At 39.7% G+C, this 23748-nt stretch overlaps 1 protein-coding gene across 1 annotated transcript in view; it reads right to left on the bottom strand.

The window, feature by feature from the left end:
* The window catches only part of CPI1 (cyclopropyl isomerase), a 301987-nt gene that overhangs the window by 165764 nt on the left and 112475 nt on the right, over nt 1-23748 (bottom strand). The window contains exon 5 of the mRNA XM_089439988.1: nt 9308-9349. Within this exon, the coding sequence (XP_089296114.1) occupies nt 9308-9349 (42 nt within the window). The remainder of the gene's footprint in view (nt 1-9307; nt 9350-23748) is intronic.

Genomic DNA, 23748 nt, shown 5'->3' with positions numbered 1-23748 from the left:
CAGATATGAGGCGCAGACCATTGATAAATATCATTGCCACTTCCCCCAAAGGAGCAATGTTTATCAAGGCAGAAGACTGCTCAGGAGAGGTGAAAGATGCACAATACATTGCTGATGTTATTATAAAAGCTATTGAACAAATAGGGCCTAACAAGGTGGTGCAAGTTATCACGGATAATGCACCGGTTTGCAAAGCTGCAGGTTTAATTATTGAGGGGAGGTATGACCACATCTTTTGGACACCATGCATTGTCCATAATCTGAATCTGATCTTAGAGGAGATCGACAACAAAGTTTCCTGGATAAAGGAACTCACAGGGGAAGCAAGGGAGATTATCAAATTCATCACCAACCACCACCAGTCTCAGGCCATATTTCGAGAGTACTCCAAATTGGAGTTGTTAAAAGTTGCTGAGACAAGATATGCCTCAAACTTCGTGATGTTGCGCCGCCTTGTTGAGGTTAAGCATGCATTAGTTTCTATGGTGGTGAGTCAACTTTGGATTGAGTGGAGACAAGCAGATTCAGAGCGGCGATCTATGGTGCGTAGATTGTGCCTTGATGAGGATTGGTGGTGTTAACACCCAGGTTGTTCCCTTTGACTCCCAAGGGAATACGGCCGGGGTAACCACTAACCAAGCTTTGGATTACAGTTTCTAGCCAAACTGTAATCAGAGAGGGCTCTCTCTTTAAGATTTATCTCTGTTTTGTGAAGATTTTAGGCTAGTTATGAGTTCAGTTTTGTTTAATGTTTTGGTTGAGTGATGTCTTTCAGTACTTAAGGTGGAAATCTTCAAACAGTTTTAGTCCATTGGGCAATGGAGTCTGTGGTTACAGGTTGTTTGAAATGTTGAGTGAGATTGTTGAAACTGCAGGGCCATTTAGATATCTCATGAAACAAACTTGAAATTGTGATGGTGAAGTGTGTATAACCAGTGGAAAGCAATTAAGAATTTTCCACTAAGCTGGGGTGTGAGAAAGAGATATACTGCACAGGAGCAAACTTGAATTCCTGAAACAATAACCACTGTGAAAGATATAGTCTGGAGGTGCAGCAATTAAGAATTACACCTTATAACTATAACTGAAGAAAAAACATTTATAACAACATAGATTGAGTTCAGGGTATTCTATGAATAAATCCTGGAACTATTCTTTTTCTTTGCTATTAAACTGTGAAACATAGAACATGAATGGGTTATGAAGTAATGATAAAACGCATAACGAAGAGTTTAAAGGAAACTTATTGTGCCATGAAATACGCAGGAATCCTGTAGCACTCAGCAAACACACTACAACGCCTCAGACAACACAGAACTTTGGAAATTCCATCAGCCTTTGTATTAATCCTCTGAAAATTTACAGCATAAGATCTCTAGAAGAGAAAATCAACAACCCCTGCAAGCTTCTGCGAGGGGGAATATATACAATCGGTTCTACAAATATCTGAACCGCTGAGTCATTTTGATAATTAAATACGCTCACCAACTTTACAAAATAGCAGATAAAGAAGTTATTACTGCTCTTAAATACAAAATGAATGCTCTTTAATTCTGTCAGAAGACTTTTTGACCTTTGGAGGCCACTGAGTCGGTTGAGCGTTCTGAATAAATGCTGAATGATGTGTCTTTATGCTCTGTCATGCTGTAGCTTTTTCGGCCCTGTCATGCTGTAACTGTCAACGCTGCTTTAGTGGCCGAATCTTTCTGCTGAGTTGGCTCAATCCATCTTTCTTTAGTCATGCTGGATGCATCAAATTTTCCTGTTCATGATGACTTATGTTTTTTGATGAAAAAACTTGATGAAAGGCCCCTTGATTATAGTATCAACTGTATCATTTTGGTCCACCATTCCTGTGTGGGCAGTTGATGTCTCAAAATTGCATCTAAGGTCTCATCTGCCTCTGTATATTTGTAGAAGTTTGGAGTCACTTCAAACAAATGTTTGATCTCATTCATAATAAAAAATAAGTTCTCTGCTTTGTTGTAGAGACTTTGCCCAGATGCTGGCCCTGTTTCTTCTTAAGTACTTGGTCTTTCAGTGATCTGATTGGTAGCAAATGTGTTGACCCTCTTTGCATAGTTCTCATGTGAAAGTAGCCTACCTGCGCTGTTCAGTAAGCCAGGAAGACCTCTGCCTTGTAGTGCTGCAAACTTGTCCATGAACCTGTTTACTTCTGTCTGCATGTCCTGGCTTCTTCTTTCCAGTGTTTGTACCAGGCTTCTTAATGTAAGGACCCTCTTTATCAGCAAAATGGTTTCAGTTCTGTTGGGAATTCCCATTGCTGCCAGCTGAGGACCTGTACGGTTATTGAGCACATTAATCATTCTATTGGCTACCTCAGGCATGTTGCCTAGAGATGCCCTTGCTCTCTGGACTTCTCTGTGTGCTTTTGCTATGAGCTCCATTTGCTCATGAATAGTCTTAATGTACTGCCACTGATCTGTGATTGATTGGCCAATGTTGGCCCATAAAACTGTCTTAAGCTCAGCCACCACTTTGTCAAGGGTGAGCTCCTTCTCCAGCTCCTTTATCTTCTCCTTAAGGGCCTTTATTTCCCTCCCTTTTTCTGCTACATTTTGCTTTGACTTGTCATATTTTTCATTGAGCTTAGCCAAATTTTCCCTGGCTTCATTTAACTCTGCCATTTGGGCTTCTAAGGCCTGAATTTCATTCTTCAGCTTCTGCATATCAAGGCTTGGAGCCTGCTCTGTTGTTGGTGCTGGTGCTGATGTAGATGGTGTCGTTTGAGCTGTTTGCTCTGTAGGAGGAGCAGTAGTTTGAGGAGATTCCTCAAGGTTGATTATTTGTGGAGGGGGCTGTGATGTTTGGCCTCCTTCCTTCTGTTGCAGGGCTGTCTGCAGCGCAGCCTCTGACTCTCCCAATTTCTCCTGTGTCTAGATCAGTTGTTTGTATAATGATACCAGCATAGCTGCTGCATCTTGGTCATGCCTTAGCTAGGCAACCTCTTCTGTCTAGGGATGAAGAGTTGCTAGGATTTTAACCATTTTTCTCAATGCTGCCATATCTGCATCTCTTAATTTCAACAGTGCTTGTACAGCCTTGATGTCCTTGGGATCATGCCCAAGCTCTATGATGATATCCTCCAATGCTTTGATTCGGTTGTCTTTTGCCTGGGAGGATGCTTTCTCCAACTCAAGTTGGGCAGCTGTGTTATTTAGGCTATTTTCCAGCCTAAGATTTACCAATGTTTTGTCTGCAAGAGTGGCATACACCATCTTACCCGTTTTCTTATGCAATTCAATCTGATCCATAGGGTGGATGTCTTTTGCAAGGACCTCAAGGTTGGTCCTTATGTAGTCTGCAGCTGACTGTGGCTGCAACATGGTTGGCATGAAGTGGCTCATTATCATTTTGCCCTCATGTACATCGTATGCAGACATCAACCTCTGTTGGTTTGTAGGGGCCATTTTCAACAAGTGATTATAGAGCTGTATCTTGAGTGGCTCATTCCTCTTTTTGATATCTATAAATTGTTGTTTGATGCCTGCTTCAGCTCCCCTTTGGTGGCTTGAGGAGCTGACTTCTCCTCCAACTGTTCTTTCCTGTTCCTGCTGAAAGGAACTTGCAGATGCTTCCATGCTTGGTGGGCCCATGCCCAAAGATTGCCCAATAGGCATTTCTTCCTCAGAGAGGGGATTCATTCTGTGTCTTTTCTCCCCTTGACTTGTGGATGTGGTGAGGGGAGTCTCCTGCTCTCTATCCCTCTTCTTTCCCTTTTCTTCTTTTTGTGGAGTTTGTAGCACTGAGGCCTCCACTGTCTTTTCTTGCCTAGGGGGCACATTCTCTTGAGCCTGTTGCTCAGTGGATATTGGGGCTTCTGTTGTTTGTTCTGGCTGCTGCACTTGCTGCCCCTCTTTTCGCCCTCCTTCTTGCTGTTCTACCTGTTTTTCTACTTGCTTTTCTGCCATAGGAGGTGGTTGTTCTTGCTGATGTGCTGTTGAAGATGATGCAGCTGCTCCAAGCTGCCTTTGGTATGAAGAGGAAACCTGCCCACAAGTTTCCAAATCAGCCTCTTTCTCAATATTTTTTGCTTCTCTTTGTAGTATTTGCTCTCTAGTCATTGGCTCTTCTAGAGTGCCCTCTTCCCAACTTAGTAGATTGGCATATTTCTCAATATGAGGCAATTTAATGTGAGCATAGCCACCCAATTTATGTTTTATCCTCTTGAGAGAAATGAAATGATTAGGGTCATAAGGTACCCATTTGAAACTAGTTTCTAATCGGAAGCCCTCTAGGATCATATCTGCGTCCTTCCATCCCTCCTCCCTTATGTTGTAAAGGAAAGGGCCTAGCTGGTTCCTGACTTTTAGCTGCACTTTCTTGTTTTTACTATGGAAATGGATTTGGTCTGCATTTCCAAACTGTCTGAAATATTCCAAGGCAAATAGTCTCATATGGACATATCTTGGCAGCCTATAAGGGTTCAGCTCACAGCCATATACTCTTATCCCTGTATGGTGTTGGTAAAAATACCAATCACCAATGCTGTAGGACTTAGAGAGATGGAGAATTCTTTGCATTTCCTCGGTTAATCTCGGAGGAGGAACACCATACAACAGAGTCATTGCTGGATGAATGAAAAGGTCTATGAATTCACAGTATGTGTATGGTGAACGGGAGGTGCAATGAAAAACTGAGGTCCAAAATACTACAGACCTTGGATTCCCCTGGGCATCAAGTTTCTTGAGGGGAATGGGGAAACTGTCTGGTTGATAAAATAGGAACAGATGATAGATGTATGAGGTGTATCTGAACACCTTTTCCCTTTCTAGATTCATCAGTTGCTCATGAATCTTGTTTGCAATATATTCAGCATAGTCATAGTGCACAGCAGGAGGCTTCCCAGGAGAAAATATGGACAGCATTGCCATTATGGTATCATCAACATCTTCAACTCCCTTGTAGCCCAGGACATAGCTAATCAAATCCACCAGCATCTTCCCCAAGTCATTGAGATATGGATGTCCAATAGGAGGTGTTCTCAGAGCTTCAGAGCTTGGCTGAATAAATAACTGATTAATTTTGATGATTTGGGCACTGGACAGGTTCCCCCCCTTCTTTAGTAAATCTAACATGGAGAGAGGAGTCAATGGTCTTGCAGAATGAAAGTTGAGCATTTGATTTATGGCCTCAGGGGTGATATGGAACAAGACTGCACCTGAGGGATTGAGAACAGCTCTCTGACATGGATCATAGCATTCACAGCATCTATGGATCAAGTCTGGAAGGGCATTGACTTGAGGGAGGTTGTAAATGGGCAAGTTGGAGTCCCAAATCCCTAAAATATTAGCTCCACTGAGGTGTTGAGCTTTCAATTCATTTAGCATATGAATATTATACTTAGAATTTATTGGGAACCAGTCTAACATCTGATAATCCTTATCCCCTAGGGCCTTCCATTCTAATTCTCTTTGTGGAGCATTCAGAGGTTGAATATTCATGGCTACTGGTGTTTCCATGGCTACTTTAGGACTTTGTTTTGTATATGAACTGGTGTTACTGAACAGAGCAACACAGAGGAGTATTTCTTGGAACAAAGAGGTGAATTACAAAGGAACAGAGGGTAAATGGCAGTGACAGCAATTGAAATACTGCACAGAGCACTGATAGAGCAAATGCTCGGCCTAAAAAACTCTCTTCACGGTGAATTAGTGCAGCTCGGGTTCTTAGTTCACGAATGCGCGAACTAACTGTGAATTTCGAGAAATTTGTTTAAATGCAGGTTCTGGAGAGGAATTTGGACCCAACAGTTGGAAATGGACACAGGTTACTGGAGGTTTGCTGGTAAATACAGTGTTTTCTCACTCTTTTTATACTATCTTTGGACAATCATGGACAAAACCAGGCGCGGAGGGAATGATATCGATAAATACCTCTTCAATTGCCGGCAATGGCTACGAATGCAGGTGGATTGGACGCGCCCACGGTCTCTGGGTCGATTTCTGCAAGTTGGCGATGGATTGGTCGTAAAACGCATGCAAAGCAGAGCGATAGTTGTTTTAACAAAAGTGACAAAAACACGATTTTCGGCGAAAATATGGACTTTTTGGGATTTTGGCACTTTTTTGGATGACGTCAGCATGACGTCATCAGGTGGGGTCAGGGTCGGATGACGTCATCGGGTGACGTGGCGGCCTGTGAGTGGTCCACGGGGGCTGGTGAGGTGGCGGACAGGTCAGAGTATTGGCGGACGGGGGCGCTGATGCGGCGGCGACGTGGCATGATGTGAGCGCGACGTGGCGATGACGAGGATGTGACGTGAGCGTGACTGGTCAACGGAAACCGGAAGCGGTAAGTGGTAAGTTCTCGGACCGCTTTGGATACGGACGTGGATTTGTCAGAGGGCGACCCGAGAGAATTTGGGGGTGACGCGTGGCGGAGGCCTGACGTCACCCTCTGACAGTTTCTCGGGCGATAAAGGCAGTACATCGGGACCGACCCGATATGCATATGGGCCGTCGGATGAAGATTCCCGGATCTGACGGTTGACGGGTTGATGAGATGTAAGGACAATACGGAATGCGGGGCCAATAAAATATTATTATTCTCTGAACTGTGTGCCCGGCGGAACTTTATAAAAAGTGGGTTTTTATGGTTTTTTGCAGTGTTACGTGTTAAATGGGTTTATACACAGATTTATTTACAAAGCGCGTTTAGGTTATTAATCCAAGCAAATCCCGGATTAATCCCACAATTAATTTTCCAGCGCTCTTTGGGTCGCGCTCTAATGTTTTAGCGCTTAAACCATTTGGAACCAAACTTAGAGCTATAATGCTCGGGGAAGGGGATACATAGGTATTTTGGGGTTTTTTGCATAATTTACATAGTAATAGGGGGAAAAGGGGGTATAGGGAGTTAAATAGTAGAAGTTAGGGGTTAATATGAGTGGAAGAGGTGGATGAGGAGGGGAAACACTAAGTTTTGTATGGAATCAACTTAATTTAGGAAGTAGATCAAAATGAAAAGAGTTTTACACAAGAAATGTGGCTTTTAAAGAGACAAGAACCACCATAAGACCTTGACTTTCTTTCATGAACATAACTGGTAATGGGATGTTAGCAATGAATGTGAGGGGGGGAAAACAGGAAGTTAGACATGCTCCTTTGTATTGTTGCAAGATGATGGAGAAGAGGAACTTCTCTATCCACTAATGTTTCCTTTATGTTAGACCAGCAAAATTGCAATTGAAAGAAATGACATTTCTGCAACTTTCTCTACCTACCCATTAACTTGCCTAGCATTTTTTGTTTCTTCATGGAGGGTGCACTTAGACTTGCAGACCCTCATGTGCCTTTTCTTTTCTTTTGGCTTTTTCTTTTGATTTTCTATCTAGAACTACCCTTATTGCTTCCAAGGCCCCAGATTAAGCAGTTGGGGACCTTAATTCTCTACCTAACTACTGGTCTGCCAAGATTGAACAGTTTGGACAGACTTCTTTCTCTATTCTACAACAAGAAATTGAAACATGGCATGATCCAGATTAAGCTGTTGGATCACCCATCCAAAATTGAGTCAACATCAAGCTATGTACACATATTACCTTCTCTTGAAAATATGGGATCTTTGCATCACCAAAGCAGAGCATATTTGGAACTTCCTTTGCCAATCATGAAATATGAAACCTATTGGTATAGGTATCTAACAGGTGGAGCAAGGTAGATTTCTTGCTAAAGTTCACAACCCCTGCATTTGAGCTTCTCTGGAGTGCTGACACTGACCAACCTTTCTTGGGAGAGGTATATGATGGCATGGATTCCATGGTTGAGAAAACTATGGAAATCATTTCGCAGGAGTCTCCACAACTTTTGTTTGTTGATGATCATCTTGCTGGTTTGATCAAGAAAATCATTGTTGATAGGTGGAACAATTTCAATACACCATTGCACACTTTAGCACATGCTTTGAACCCCAAATTTTATGATGAGGAGCTTATTGCTAAAAGCAATGGGAAGAGGAAGGCACCCCATAAGGATAAAGAGGTGGCTACTGGGGTGAAAAAAGCCCTTATGAGAATGTTTCCTTCTCATCTACATAGGGAGGTAAAGGAGGAATTTGCCAGTTTTGCTGCAGGAATAGATGATTATGCAGATATATCAGCTTTGGAGGAGAGAAGCACCATGAATCCAGTTAGGTGGTGGATTTGTCATGGAGCAAATGGTGTACATTTGCAAAACCTTGCCATTCGTATTCTTTCACAAGTGGCAAGCTCTTCATCAGCAGAAAGGAATTGGAGCACTTATGGTTTTATTCATTCTATGAAACGCAATAGGTTGGGCTCACAGAAAGCAGAGGATCTTGTTTATGTGCACTCCAACCTTCGCCTTGCATCTCGTAGGGGTCCAGAATACAACAGTGGTCCTTCTAAAGAATGGGATGTGGATGCAGAAAATCCTGATTTGGATCTCTCTCTTGCTGCCCTAAATATTGAGGCCGAATCTGATAGTGGAATTGGTGCATCATCTTCTTCAGCACTACCATCCACTGTTGAGCATTGTGCTGCTTCTATTTTTGATGAGGATTAGTCTTTTGTGACTTGTCTCTATAGTTCTTGCAGCCTTATAGTCTTTATTGTACTTGCAGCCTCATATACTAATATAAATAAAGGCTGATTTTGAATTTTGCTATATTTTTATTTTCATTATGTGATCATTCATGACTCATGAGTAAATGTGATGTAAATTTAATCTTAATGTTTAAATGTAATAAATTATAATCATATAATGTAAATGTATCATTCATGCTTTATGATTGCACATATATATAATAATAATTTTTAAATATTTTTAATATATATATATATATATTCGCGTTTCCCCGTTTCCAAAATTTGGGGAGGTCGCGTTTCGTTTCGCTTCCCGTTTTGGAAACTCGTTTCCATTTCCCCGTTTCGTGCAACTTAGCATTTTTCACATGTATGTAACTAAGAGCTCATTAAAATAACTTTTCATTAGTTCTTGACTTGGACATTAAAAGAATAAATACATATTAAATATCGAAATAAAATTTTATGCCTAAAATATTCAAGATGTTGAGAATAGATCTAATATACGCATTAAACCTCTAAAATTACCTTTCAAATATTTTTTGTTTGAACTGTAATGATAATTATTGCATCTCAGTGTTTTGCACAAATCAATGAATTAGAAACAGGGAAGACAAGGCTTGTATGATGTATCAATTGGTCAATATTTTCATAGATCTCCAAGTACTCTTGAAATAGGATAAAAAACTACCAACAAATACGAATGGTGTGAGTATTCAATAAACCCATTTATAATCTAACCTTTGCCCAATAGCGATCATACCAATGCTTGTTTACATCTCCCTGCATGTAAAAAAGAGAAAAACAAAATCTCATTGTCATGTTGATAGGTCTAGTAACCTTCTAATGCCCTACATTGTTTATATTCAAAAATGAATGCAACCAACTAAAAATATCGAGAAAAATAAATTGCAGAAACCACCAAAGAAATTGGCATCCCCATAATAAAACTTCAAACACATCCTAACATTCATGGGAGTCTCTTTATTTCTCTTTATTTATCATATAGGCATCTTGTATGGCTACCTTCTGATCAAATTTGAAAGTTGTAACTAATTGAAAGATTCTTTACATCCTTCATATTTGATAATTGACTTTTCCAACATTAAGAATGACCTGACTTGGTACCCTGCGTTACTAGTGAAAAAGAACAATTGCAATTATCTCAGTAAAAACTAAATAACAGTTTAAAAACCCAAGGCGGGATTAAGGATAATTTCTCTAATCTCAGAATGTAATATTCCTTCATAGGATTTCCCAAAATACCCACTGTAGTTTATCAGAATTTATATGGTTTTCCAGTGAAGGTTTTCGTCAAAAAGTTTGAGAGTCAACTGCTATAGGTGCAAATTTATTTGTTTACTTGTTTCCCAAAATATAGTAGCAAGAAATGAGACCAGGCTTCTATCCAATGACTAGAGCAACATATAAAACTCCATAAATAACATGAAATACTGATGAAGTTAACATTAATATATGCTGGAATTTACATAGGCATTTCATTTATTTAATGAGTTAATACACAGTGAGAATATGACAGAGGAACCTGGAGCAAACACAGAGATATCGCCTGCAACAAAATTCAGTCAATAGAAAGAGTTCAGCAATAATAATGACAGCAAGTCAGTCCCTTCACTCCTTAACCGCTATTCCACCGCTACAGCTGATAATACGCACTGGAAACTCTCTCTAGAAACTGATTGTGTGAAAAGCAATAAGGAGACAACTCGTTCTTCCTTTAAACTTCATTTCAGCCCTTGAAATAATATTTAATCTCAACCAGCACAAACAGAGATAGCACACTCCAAGAATAGTATCAACACATCTCCCTCTTATAGCAGAGAAACCCGACCAGTAAGATACTACCAGCTCGGTCAGCTAACAGTTAAATTCAGACTCATATGACACACCCATCACGTTCAGCACTGGAGCTATGAACTCGTCCTTTAACAGAATAAGCATGTCCTTCTTGATGAATGGCAGCGTAGACCCCTTTAGAAAACAGAAACTCGGCCCAGAACTAAACAATAACTCGGCCTTGGAACAAAGGGAAACTCATTCCCTTACTAGCTGGAACTTCGATCCAAAATGGCCATTACATAGTCATCTTCGCTGAAGGTATTCCAGCTGATAACTCTGAGTTTCGACCCCTGAAAGTATGGCAGAATGTTGTCCCTCTTCCAATAACAGTTTGGCACCAGATTTGACTATGGCTTCAACTCAAAAATTTGGCCTGCCTGGTATATGGAATTCAGCCTCTTGGAGAGTCTGAAATGACCTCTTGAAGAATGGGTAATTCTGGAACAATTCGGCCTCAATAGTAGAAGAGAACTCTGTCCTCCTGCAATTATAGATTTTGCCCCTTAATACAGAAGTTCCCCTACAAATAACTCAATTAGATCTTCAGAAATAATTACTGGAAAGGAGATCCAACTAGGGTGGCAAAAATGTCCATCGAATATGGAGAAATACTAGCTATGGTGGCAAGAGATCAACCAAGACTAGGGTGAGGATTTCGCTTGAAACCCGTGATATAAAACTTGCTCGAGTTTCTCTTCAATAACAATGGGAAATAATCAGATAGAATAGAATGATTAGCAAATGAGTCCACCCTCCTTTTATAATTTCCATTGAGTCTCCCCAAGCTTCTAGATTCCCCTTTTTAATATTATTTTATTGGTGGGGGCCATTCTCCACTGACTATTTTCCGCCATTTTTAATAAAATAATATTTGCCGCTGATTCCTAATAAAATAATATTTTTCTGTCATTTTCTAATAAAATAGTATTGCCCTCTTTTTATTAATATCATCAAAATTTAGCAAACTTCTTAGTAACTTCTGCACTCACAAAATTCAAGGATATTACAATCCTCCCCACCAAAACTTGCTTGTCCTCACAGCAATGCTCATGTTGTCGCTCAAATTCTACACTAGAATGTGACAACGCTCAAGGCAGAGGATGTCACTCTAATCCTGAACCTCTCCATTTAAGTTGCCTCCCTAGAGCAGGCTAATTGGGGTAGTCCCTATGGATGAGATGATGAGTTGGGGAAACACAACTAAATGGCCTAGCAACTTGGTGAAAATTAAAGGCAAGTTTAATTATTTAGCTCCACTTAATTAGATCTATTGAAATTATCAATTAGATACCAGTACCTTTGGGAGTCAATTTACTTGCACAATAAAAATTAAAACTCAAGTTGTCGGATGAACAATTGTTGCAATATGCAAATCTATCCTATATGAAGTGCAAGTCCTAGATTCTAAGTGAAATGCAAAATCTTGGTAGATTTTAGATAAATGCCCTATCTAGGTGAATCCTTACTCTCAACTATTTTGAGGTTAGTCTTGAATGTAGGTTGTAGAGAGAAGTCCAAAGGAAGGAGGCTATAGCCTCATTAACGATACCTCCCGTGGAGTTCTAACCACCCAAGTGCCTCCATTCCTACAAGGGATTGTCCACAAGAGAACTGCAAGGTCACCTGTGTTAATGTTATGAATATAATATATATAAAATAATACAAATAATGGACACATTAATAATAATAATAAAATGATTAATTAATTAGTAATTAGTTAATGAAGAGGTATGTGCTTAAGGACATGTCCATTGGTGAAGATGTATATGCGTAGGGTATATAAGCAGACCCTCACCCTCATTGTAATCTCATATCAATTCAATATACATTACCTGTCCTACTATGGATGTTTACATCTTTGAAGTATTTTGAAGATTACTCCACTTTGTATACAAACCTTGTTCGTTACATTGGTGTCAGAGCCACATTCTCCGATCACTAGCTTTTGGACATCAACTATTCATCAACCTTGTTTTTGTCACAATCGAAGTATTTTGTTGGACAACTCTAGAGTTTCTCCATTCTGCTAGTTCTGTCATCTAGGCCTTTGGCCATAAAGAGAGAGAAAAAAAAAGGGGAAAAATCCTTCGGCTATAAAAATAGAAAAAAAGGGTTTTTGAAGATATATATATATATAAAGGGAAAAAAAAGGTCAAAAAAATATTATAAAAGGATAAAAAAAAAACAACCACCCCCCCCAAAAAAAATAGTTGCACAACCGCAATGCGTGGAAGTCCCCACCACTCTTGTCACACCCAAATTGGAATTCAGTTAAGCCCAACCGTTAACCACACACCGACAGACCATAGTTCGCAGCTGCAATGCCGACAAACCCCCATAGCCGCTCCCACTAACCACTGCCTCCATTGAGTTCGAGTCCCAGCCTCTACCATTACACTATTGTCGTGACACAATACAGGCAGCCAATGCCGAACCACTAACACCAACAAAAGTAATATATAATATAATTATATATTAAAAAGAAAAATAAAATAAAAACAAAACGAAAAAAAAAAGAGTTTCGGTCGTAGCCGTCCGACATGCCACTTTGATCAACTGTCCAGCAGGCCGCTTAGAACAATTGTCCAGCAAGCCGCTTCGATCAGCTGCCAACTAAATTCTTCGACCAACCGCCTGGCGACCATTTCGCTGTCATATCCATCTCCCATCAGACGTCAACCAGATCCATTTTCTCTCCACTATCGTCGTACACTATCATTCCACCGAGGCCAGTCAGTTGCATCCACCATCACCCATAAGTTGTGGCCTTGTGCCAACCAGTCAATACCCCACTGCCAGTCGTCATTCAAAACAAATTCTTCCATGCCACCAACCGTTGTCGAATACCACCACACTGTTCTTGCAGCCGCCATCCATTGACACCAGAGGACTAGCCGTCCCTGTCATCACACCACTGCAGCCACCGTTCATTGACGCTTACGAACCAACTACATCTGTGTGCCTGTTGCATGTGAAAATTCTATTACCCGAATCACCACTGCAGTAATTGATTAAGTTCCTTCTATTTGTTAATTACTGAACAAATTATTTACTGTTCCCTACAGTAAACACCGAAACTAATACACTGCAATCTTCACCAATTAAATTATGAGTGGAAACAAGAAAATGAGCAAGAAAGAAATACACAACACATTACACCATTGTTTTTGGACAAAAGTCCCCGAAAAACCCAATGCGAGAAAATTGGTGCAGCAGCTGAGGTTTTTTATTATTAATCAGTAGTTTTTCCGAATACAATCTATAGATGCCTTGTTGGCTATTTAGTACAAAGAATATCACTAGCAGAAGATTAGTGAGAAATACCTCACACTATCACTGGCAATCCTAATTGATCAAGCCACAGAATGGCTAGTCCTTTGCTGCCTCTACGCAGTCACTGCGTAGACCCAGCGTCGTAGCTCGTAGGGACTACGTCACTCCCTCTGCTGATCGATTTCCCTCTCTAAGACCTTGATTTTGTCCTCCCTGTCTCACACCCTAGCTTCCGGCTTCAGAAATCGTTCTCTCCAGCAAAAATATGGATCTCCTCAAGGTTCTGCGTTGCCTCTGCGTCAGCCTACGCTGGCCAGCGTACCCTTTGCGCTCCCTCTCCCGGATCTCTCTCTGCCTCCTCTACTGAGTACTCTCGAATCAGGAGAAATCTCCAACCGGAACTATCCCTAAGCCTCTCTGCAAAAGCTCACTCCGAATCTCTCTGGCAATTGTTGTGCTGCTCACTTCAGAAATTCGATCTCTGGTCTTCCACTCGATGTATCTTCCAAATGCCCATCAAGCCTCCTCTTATAATTCTTTTGTTGAGAACCAACAGCCCAGATTAGATCCTAATCAATGGCTCAGATCATTTTGGCTTGATCCTTGTCTTCTTCTAGAAGTTTCACCCATAGTTACATTAATACCCTTTAATTATTTTAATTTCCTAAGTTTAGACTTAGACACCCATTAAAAATAATTAATTATTTTAATAAAATTGTCTCGAGGTGGAATTTCCCAAAACAAGTTTTGGGTATTGTGGAATACATGTGTCCTAGCCTCCCTGCAAATTTTGAGGCTAAAAGCACATTCGATGCTACTAGAAATCAACACTCCCTCTTAGCGAGGAATGTGCTCTAATAATGCAACCTATTGAAGCACCACCCTTCCCTGTAACATCTCCCTCTACGTTGTTGATGACTGACATCGTTGCCAACCAACCACTGAGCAAATGTTGCATATGTGCTACTGCTGACACTTCCACTACCAACTCTGCATCTGTACAGCAACCCTCATAATTTATGCATTTGCTGCTAGTATTGCCATTGCCAACACTGCAATCTTCTCCAACTGTTTTTGCTACTGCATCAGCAACGGAAAAGCATCCAAAATTACTGAACTAGTGTTCAGCATGATGCATTCGTCGTTGGAGTTCTAACTGTTGCTAGTCTCTGCGCTAACCCTCTGAAGCCTCTGCACTACTGCTGACTCTACTTTGTGCCAACTGCATTGATGTCAACTTTAGCTCTGCACTGCTCAGCCTCTGGCGCTCCTAGCCACTGCAACTATCACTCTGACACTCCTCTGCATCAACTGACACTGGTTCATCCTGCTACTTCTGATTTGGGCTCCCGTAGCAAGGTATTGATCCGAGAGGTGGACTCCTCAAGGATCCTGCCCATCTGCAATTCTTTCGAACTACAGTTCTATATCACCCCACCTTTGGGCAATCATGGCAAACTCCTCCTCCTCGATCTGTGCGGATGCAGCCTTCGGATCATGCTTCTCGTCCTTGTCCTTCTTCTTGAGAGGACACTATGTAGCGTAGTGACCAAGTTCACCACACCGAAAGCACTTGATCTTCGAGACGTCCTTCTTCTTCTTCCGCTGCTCTTGCTGCCCCTTAGATGCGAGGGCTGCATTCTCATCCTCCTCCTTGGGCTTCGTCCCACTGCTGCTGCTGCCATCAAGTTTACACTTGACCAAGTCTCTCCTCATCTCTTCTTGTTGAAGAGCAGCCCACATTCCTTCCCAGTCTGGCAATTTCTCCCTGCCCAGGATGCTCTGGACAAATACTTGCCACTCTTCTGAAACTAAGTTCAGGGCCAGCCTCACCATCTCGGTAGGCTGAGGTGTTGACCCCACAACTGCCAACTCATCTCGGGTTTCCTGAAGCTTTGCAAGGAACGGATCAATGTGTTCCCCCTTCTGCATCTACGTGGATCTCATCTTCTGCTCCAAGTACATCTTCCGTTGCTCAGAAGATCCCTGATATAGCGTGGACAAGGCATCCCACATCTCCTTGGAAGTCCCTTTGCCTGAGATGTGACATACTACATGATCCTTCACTCTGTTGAGGATCATCTGCTTGGCCTTCGCCATCTCTCCCTTGTACTTTTTGAGCGGATCTAGATCTGCGAGCTTAGCTACCACATTGTCGACGTAGATCTTGAGAAAATGTTCATCCAGAAGGCATGACATCCTCGCCTTCCAAATCACATAGTTGGATGCACCATCCAACTGATCCTGATCTCGTAACCCATTGGCTTCCATCTCTACCAACGAAAGTGTCGAACTACTTCCTCTTTCCTTTGTGTAGCACTTGGTTGGCCTACGCACTCTCTGTTGGAGTTAGTAGATCTGCTCCTCTCTGTTGCTGCTCAGCAATAGAGAAATCGAATTCCCTGGCTAGGAATGCTTTGAGGAAAAAATTCCCTCAACAGTGTCTCCCTTCTTCCTTCTAACATTTTTTGCCGCAAAAAGCTGCATCACACCCGAAAATTGCCTCTTCACTGAAGTTGTTACGTTGCTCCCTCTGACACTGGCAAACTTCAATTTGGAAGTCTTACCTCTCTGTCGACTCACTCAGAGAAAGACCTTCCTCGAAAATCTTTGCCCTCCTGGCCTAGACTGCGCAATCCCTTTGGGGATTCGATTTGCTGCCTACGCAGCACTTCGACCCTCCTCTTCAACGTTGGGCTCTTCCGGCTTTGCTCTCTTGCTTCACCTGCAGCTCTGATACCATGTGAAAATTCGATTACCCGAATCACCACTGCAGCAACTGATTAAGTTCCTTCTATTTGTTAATTACTAAACAAATTATTTATTGTTTCCTACAGTAAACACCGAAACTAATACACTGCAGTCTTCACCAATTAAATTATAAGCGGAAACAAGAAACTAAGCAAGAAATAAATACACAACACATTACACCGTTGTTTTTGGACAAAAGTCCCTGGAAAAACCCAATGCGGGAAAACCGGTGCAACAGCTGAGGGTTTGTATTATTAAGCAGTAGTTTTTTCTGAATACAATCTCTGAATACCTTGTTGGCCATCCAGTACAAAGAACATCACTGACAGAAGATAGTGAGAAACACCTCACACTATCACTAGTGATCCTGACTGATCCAACCACAGAATGGCTAGTCCCTTGCTGCCTCTACGCAGTCACTGCGTAGGCCCAGTGTCACAGCTCCTAGGGACTACGTCACTCCCTCTGTTGATCGATTTGCCTCTCTAAGACTTTGATTCTGTCCTCTCGGTCTCACACCCCGGCTTCTGGCTTCAGAAATCGATCTCTCCAGCAAAAATATGGATCTCCTCAAGCCTCTGCGTCAGCCTATGCTGGCCAGCGTAGCCTCTGCGCTGCCTCTCCCGGATCTCTCTCTGCCTCCTTTGCTGAGTATTCCCAGATCAAGAGAAATATCCAACCGGAACTATCCCTGCCCCTCTCTGCAAGAAATCACTTTGAATCTCTCTGGCAACTGTTGCACTGCTCACTTCAGAAATTCGATCTCTGATCTCCCACTCGATGTATCTTCCAAATGCCCATCAAGCCTCCTCTTATAATCCTTCTGTTGAGAACCAACGGCCCATATTAGATCCTAATCAATGGCTCAGATCATTTTGGCTTGATCCTCGTCTTCTTCTAGAAGTTTCACCCACAGTTAGATTAATACCCTTTAATTATTTTAATTTCCTAAGTTTAGACTTAGGCACCCATTAAAAATAATTAATTATTTTAATAAAACTGTCTCCAGGTGGAATTTCCCAAAACAATTTCTGGGTATTGTGGAATACATGTGTCCTAGCCTCCCTGCAAATTTTGAGGCTAAGAGCACATCCGATGCTACCAGAAATCAACATTGCATTCATCTGTTGTCATCGTTGCTAACTCGCACAACAACGTCTCCGACCGCACTGCACAACCACGCTACGTCCTACCCAGCCACAACTTCCACTATCTTCTCTCTGACCGCATGTTGACCTATTCCCTGTTGATCACCAACGCCTAGCACATCCACTACAGGTTAGGTCATTAAACTACCCAAGAGAAGTTGTGTCTCAACGTGCCATACAACGCACTTCCTGTTTGTTGATTAGTTAAATAAAACTTTATATAAAATGAAGAAGGTTATAAAGGTTATATTGAAGTTCGATTAGGGAAACAGAGGTATTGTTGTTAAAATGGGAATAAATTATTATACTCCTAAAAGTCATAAAGGGGTATTTTAAAAATATATATATAAAGGAGGAATATTTTTTGGTATTAAAATATTTAAAGGGTGTAAAGTATAAAGGATTTAAGTGCACAAGTTGTACCCTAAAGTGGAAAATACTAAAAATCCTTTTTTTTTAAATTAATAAATAGATCCTAAAATTCAATAGTGTTGATCAAATTATCAGGTTATAAGTGGAATTTAAACTAAAGATGAGTTCCACACAACAATCATTATTTTGGACTAAATGACCATTTTTTCTAAACGAAATTGGATATACATATATTCAAAAAATTTGCAAATTAAGTTGTCCAGTGTGTGGAGATTATTTAGTACTGAAAAGCGCCAAGGTAATACACGAACACAAATAAAAAGATTAGAGGAAGAATTCGCAAAGCTTGAACAAAAAAACAATGCTTTGGAAAAGAAATATAAAGATCTCAAAGACATATTTTACAATAAGTCAAAAGAAAAGGATGAGGAAATTTTGCGCCTAAGGGACCATAATAAAAAATTACTTGACTAGATCAAGGAGTCGAAGGTTAAGAAGCAAAAATTAAAGCAAGAAAATGAAAGTTCTAAGAAGAAATTCAACAAGAATCTATCGAAAAAGGAAGAAGAAAATTTGCACTTAAAAACCCTTAATCAAAGGTTATTAGAACAATAAAGATCTCAAAGACATATTTTACAATAAATTAAAAGAAAAGGACGAGGAAATTTTGCGTCTAAGGGACCATAATAAAAAATTACTTGAATAGATCAAGGAGTCCAAAGTTAAGAAGCAAAAATTAAAGCAAGAAAACGAAAGTTCTAAGAAGAAATTCAATGAGAATCTATCGAAGAAGGAAGAAAAATTGCACTTAAAAACCCTTAATCAAAGGTTATTAGAAGAAATCAAAAATTAAAAGACGAGGAGGATACTAAGAATAAAATCAACAATCCAGAAAGCAAAGAGCTTTTACATCTAAGGAATCATAACCAAGCCCTTCTTACACAAATAAAGAAGCTTAAAAATGACAAAAAGTCACTAAATGACAAGTTAGAACAACCTACTCAAGAAGAAGTATTGAAGTCACCAGTCGTAACAGTGCAAGTCGAAGATAAATGAACAAATACCGATCCAGTCAATATCACAACTCAAGAAGAGGATCAATCAATTGAAGTGAAGACATACTCAGAAATTGTAGTCCAAGCAACAAAAATTTCAAGTGAAGATCTCACACATAATCAAGCAATTTCTGAACTTGGAAGAAATCGAATACCCCCAATAAAACGAGAAATCGCCATGAACAAATTAGGGCGAGATCAAATCGCAAGTACCCCTTATCGACATCCAAATCACAAGAGCAGACAACTAAATCAGTCTACATATTTGACCCATTAAAAACGAAAGCAACAGATTAATGTTCTAAGGAATACTGAAGTTTGCAGAATCCAGTCCTATGATAACAATTCGTGCTCCCAGTGATCGGAAGATTTCCACAGAAGATTAATCTAGGATGGCTAGATCCATTCTCAGTTCGACAATTTTGTTTATCACTTACAGGATCATATCATCTTGTATCAACAAATATGACAGTTTCGAGACGAGAAGACATTCAAAACATTTTCATCAGTAAGCTTTGAGAACAAAGCTTTTTGAAAAGGAAGGCAATGTTATGAATAAAATATATATAAAATAATACAAATAATGGATACATTAATAATAATAAATAATGATTAATTAACTAGTAAATAGTTAATGAAGAGGTATGTCCTTAAGGACATGTTCGTTGGTGAATATGTATTTGCCTAGGGTATATAAGTAGGCCCTCACCCTCATTGTAATCTCATATCAATTCAATATACACTATTCAATATGCATTACTTGTCCTACTATGGATGTTTACATCTTTGAAGTATTTTGAAGATTACTCCACTACATATACGAACCTTGTTCGTTACAATTAACCACAAATGAGGGTCAAAACTTTGCAAGTTGGATGAGAAAGGTTTGTCCTATCTTCTTACAACCAAGCTTATGCTTGGAGGTTTATTTTATTAATGCACTTCTAACCTTAGAATGAAATGCAAAATGTGAGTGAACAAGTCTGATTAAGTACTTCAAATTATTTCGATTCACACGCTTAAATGTGAGAACAATTAGGTGAAGCACTTACGTATTTATCCGAAAAGAAGCAAGATGGAATACAAGAGAGATCACAATTGGCAAAAGATTGATAGGTCTTGTTATCACTTATGATCACAATAGCACTTAAAGAGACAAGATTAGCTAACAATTCCAAAAGCTTATATTTGTGATTAGCAATATTAGGCAATCAAGATTTACAACTCCACAACACTTATACAATTATCAATAGGAACTTAGAATCACTATGTCACAAGATATGATGCCTAACTCAACGCTCATCACTGATTTTAACTTATGAGACAATAAGGGACAAGAAATTAATAACAAGATCTCTTTAAACTTGATATGTCAATTAGAAACAAGAGAGACAATAATAACAGCCACCACAATGATTATCCAAGATTACTCTTTATTCCAATTAAGATTCACTTCATGAAATCGATGCTTATTATGAGAGCCAATTAAAGCACAATTATTCTTAAAATGAGATTGCTAACAGTGATCTTCAAAGATAGAGGACATCAATGAAATGCATGAAGGCTACAAGAGAATGCTATGAATGCAAGATGCAACCTATGCAATCAGCCCAATATGACATGCCAAATGCTAGAAGAGCAGTCTACTTAACACTTTGTTATGCACTTAAAACAAGAGAGATGAGTTCTTATGAATCTCAAGCTTTCACAAGATGATTTCTTATCACTGAAACAAGTATATATCAGACCTAAGTAAGCACATATCAGACCACTTTTCACTTGTATCAGATTTCCAAAATCACTTAGAATATTACCAATTAAGAGCATGTAGGTTGATTAGCCTTTATGTTATGTGTAAAATGTTATTAGGCTCATGTGAAGATATTGTAGAGCTTTTTAGAGATGATTATGAGAGACTAAAACTGCTGCCACAAACTTACTTCAAATCTGATCATGAAAATAGTGAGGGGAGGAAGGGGTATGAGAGGAAACCATTGGCCTAGAGGCCTTGTTTAATGGAGAGATGGGCCTCTTGCATGCACTAGAATTCCTTCAAACACGTGCAACAAGTATTAGCTTGACAACTGATAGATCAGCCCTCTTATGATTGAAGTTAGGGCTTCTAAGATTGATTGGAGGACAAATGACGCTTCAAACCCTTGAGATGCTTCCCTAACCAATGATAGATCTGCAAAACAAATTGTTAGCTTGAAAGGCAATGGATTAATGGCAAAATTGATATGTAAACCACTTCAAACCCTTGCCAAACTTACCCCAAGCCTGCAAACACAAAGTATTAGTGCCAAATCAAGTGTCAAAGCCAAAAATAAGCCCAAAAATGACCGTGGCCAGGGAAACTAAGGCCTAATAGGCCTGCAGCTAGGGTGAAAATGCCCAAATAGACCTGCGGCCTAGGGCTAGAGGTCTTCTAAGGCCTGTGGCTGCCAAGCAAAGGCCTACGGCAAAGAGGAAAAATCCCTTTTTAGGGTTGTGGTTAAGGAAAGAGAGCCCTTAGGGGCTGCAGCTAGCCTCCAGGAGGCTTCAAAACTCCACGGCACCTCTGCAATCACAAAAAAAAAACCTCAAAAATCACTGCAAAAATGCCTCCAAGGGGTGCAGCCCTTCTTTCTCGGTTGAGCGTTGAGCAACTAGGGCTTGGAAGGGCTAGATCTTACCCTTTAGGGCATAGATTAGCCCTCAAAACCCCAACATTTTCTTCCTTCAGCTTGGACGGCTTGCTCAAAGGGCTTAGAAACCCTCAAAACCCTAGCCATTTAGGCTAGTGAGGCTAATGGCTTCTCAAAATTAAAATCTCTTCAAATCCTCTAGCCAGTGTACCTGCAAAAATGAGAAATAGAGAGCCAAGAATCCAATATATACAAAAAGCCCCAAAAACCCCAATAGCTATACAAAAAATAAAAGGTTAGTATTTAAAAATGCAAGGATTAATGGAAAATAATTTTACAAATATTTACAAAATAAAATTTGTTCTCGTTAGCATATTAAAACTTAATGGCACAAGTAAATAAGTTTAAGATCATGAAAAACTAATTTTTAAAATTTTTGCAAATCCCTCGTGCATAAAATTTCCGTTAGATCAAGACTTGGAGCCAAACAAGGGTATGATCCCCTCACAATCTGTGAACTTGGATTCCAAGAGTTGGAGCAACCTGTAACTCAATCACTTTGAATGATAGATTATTAAACAAAAGGGGTTTGATCCACACAAGAGATCTATAAATCTAGAGATACATGCCAAACTTCGCTAGATCTAGAGTGCTTACCCTAGCCCAACACCTAAAGCAAGATGCATGCGCTAATAGATGTTCCTACTTTTGGCAATTGAAATAATAATCAACGTTATAATAGTTCAAAGCATATCAATAAATCATCCAACACATACCACAAATCAGCAAGCGAGAGAAACCTTGAACTCAACCCCAAAGACTTTTTATTAAGTGCAAGGAAATTCTAGCAAAGCCTTGCTTAGTACATCAGATAATTGTTACATCATCCAAAGATGAAACGAGGAGCTTCATAGCTTCCTTATATAGAAAATAGGAGAAGAAAACCCCTCCAAGTGGAAAATAATGGTTAGTTGGGTTGATCCTCATCAAAATAATCTCATCCATCGATCTTCATTTGAAATAACTTGATCTCCTCCGTCGATTGAATTTTATATTCTTATTTTGAGGAAAAAATCGAATTTCTCTTAAAATCCCTTTTTCTTAATCCAAAAAATAATATTTTGGACTTTTATCCTCAAAAAATTCACTTTGACTTAACCACCAAGGTCCAAGGGGTAAATTTTTCTTAAAAATTCCATTTTTCCCTTCATGGAGGGCTTCCAAAGCAGTGTTGCACACATCGCGATTTAATCGCGATAAAATCGGAAAATCGCGATTTTTTCAAAATGACGATTCGAATCGCGATTTTTATCCAAAAAATCGGCGGAAATTTTTTTTAACGATTTTTATCGAAAAAATCGCGATTTTTTAAAAAATCGCGATTTTTAAGGAAAAAATCGCCGGGCACGGGGGCAGCGGGCGTTTTATATGGAAATTCGATTTTTATTTTATTCATTCAGCAGTCCGCCGCGGAGGAGAAGGAGGAGAAGGAGAAGAAGGGAGGGAGAGGGTTGCCGTCGCTTGTGGGAGCCGATTTTAGGAGGAATCCAAGCCAAGATCGCGAATTTGTCCATAAACCAGGTATGTAGATTAATTTTTTTTTGTTTTGGTTCTCTAAAAACTTTGTTTTTCATTGTTTTTAAAGAATTTTTGGAAATTTTTCATTGATTTGGGATGGGTTATTTGTTATAACTTATGACTATGAGAACCAATTTTTGTTTTTTATTTTCTCATTTTCTTTAAACATTGTTTATTTTTTTTTATTTTTCATTGTTTTTTGGGTTTAGAAATTGGGATTTTGGAAATAATTAGCTTGTAATTTTGCAAATGCTAAATTGTAATTTGTATTTACTATTTACTATTATCATTTATGTAATCCTAAATTCCTATTTCCTAATCCTTATTTTTCCATAGGTTTGCAAATTCAAAATTCAAAAACAAACATGCCAAGGAAATTGGATCCTTTCTGGGAATATGGTGACCCTAAAACTCCGAATGATAGACAAAACTTGATTTGCAAGTTGTGTGGAAAGGAAATATTCGGGGGGGTGTACAGGTTGAAGTTCCACCTTGCACAAATCCCTGGACGTGATGTG

Source organism: Pinus tabuliformis, chromosome 9 (genome assembly GCF_031772625.1).
Source record: "Pinus tabuliformis cultivar Carrire ecotype Pingquan chromosome 9, CPIR1, whole genome shotgun sequence".
In the NCBI taxonomy this organism is placed as follows: domain Eukaryota; kingdom Viridiplantae; phylum Streptophyta; class Pinopsida; order Pinales; family Pinaceae; genus Pinus; species Pinus tabuliformis.
The sequence above is the reverse complement of the archived record's forward strand: the minus strand, read 5'-3'. Positions and strand labels throughout refer to the sequence as shown.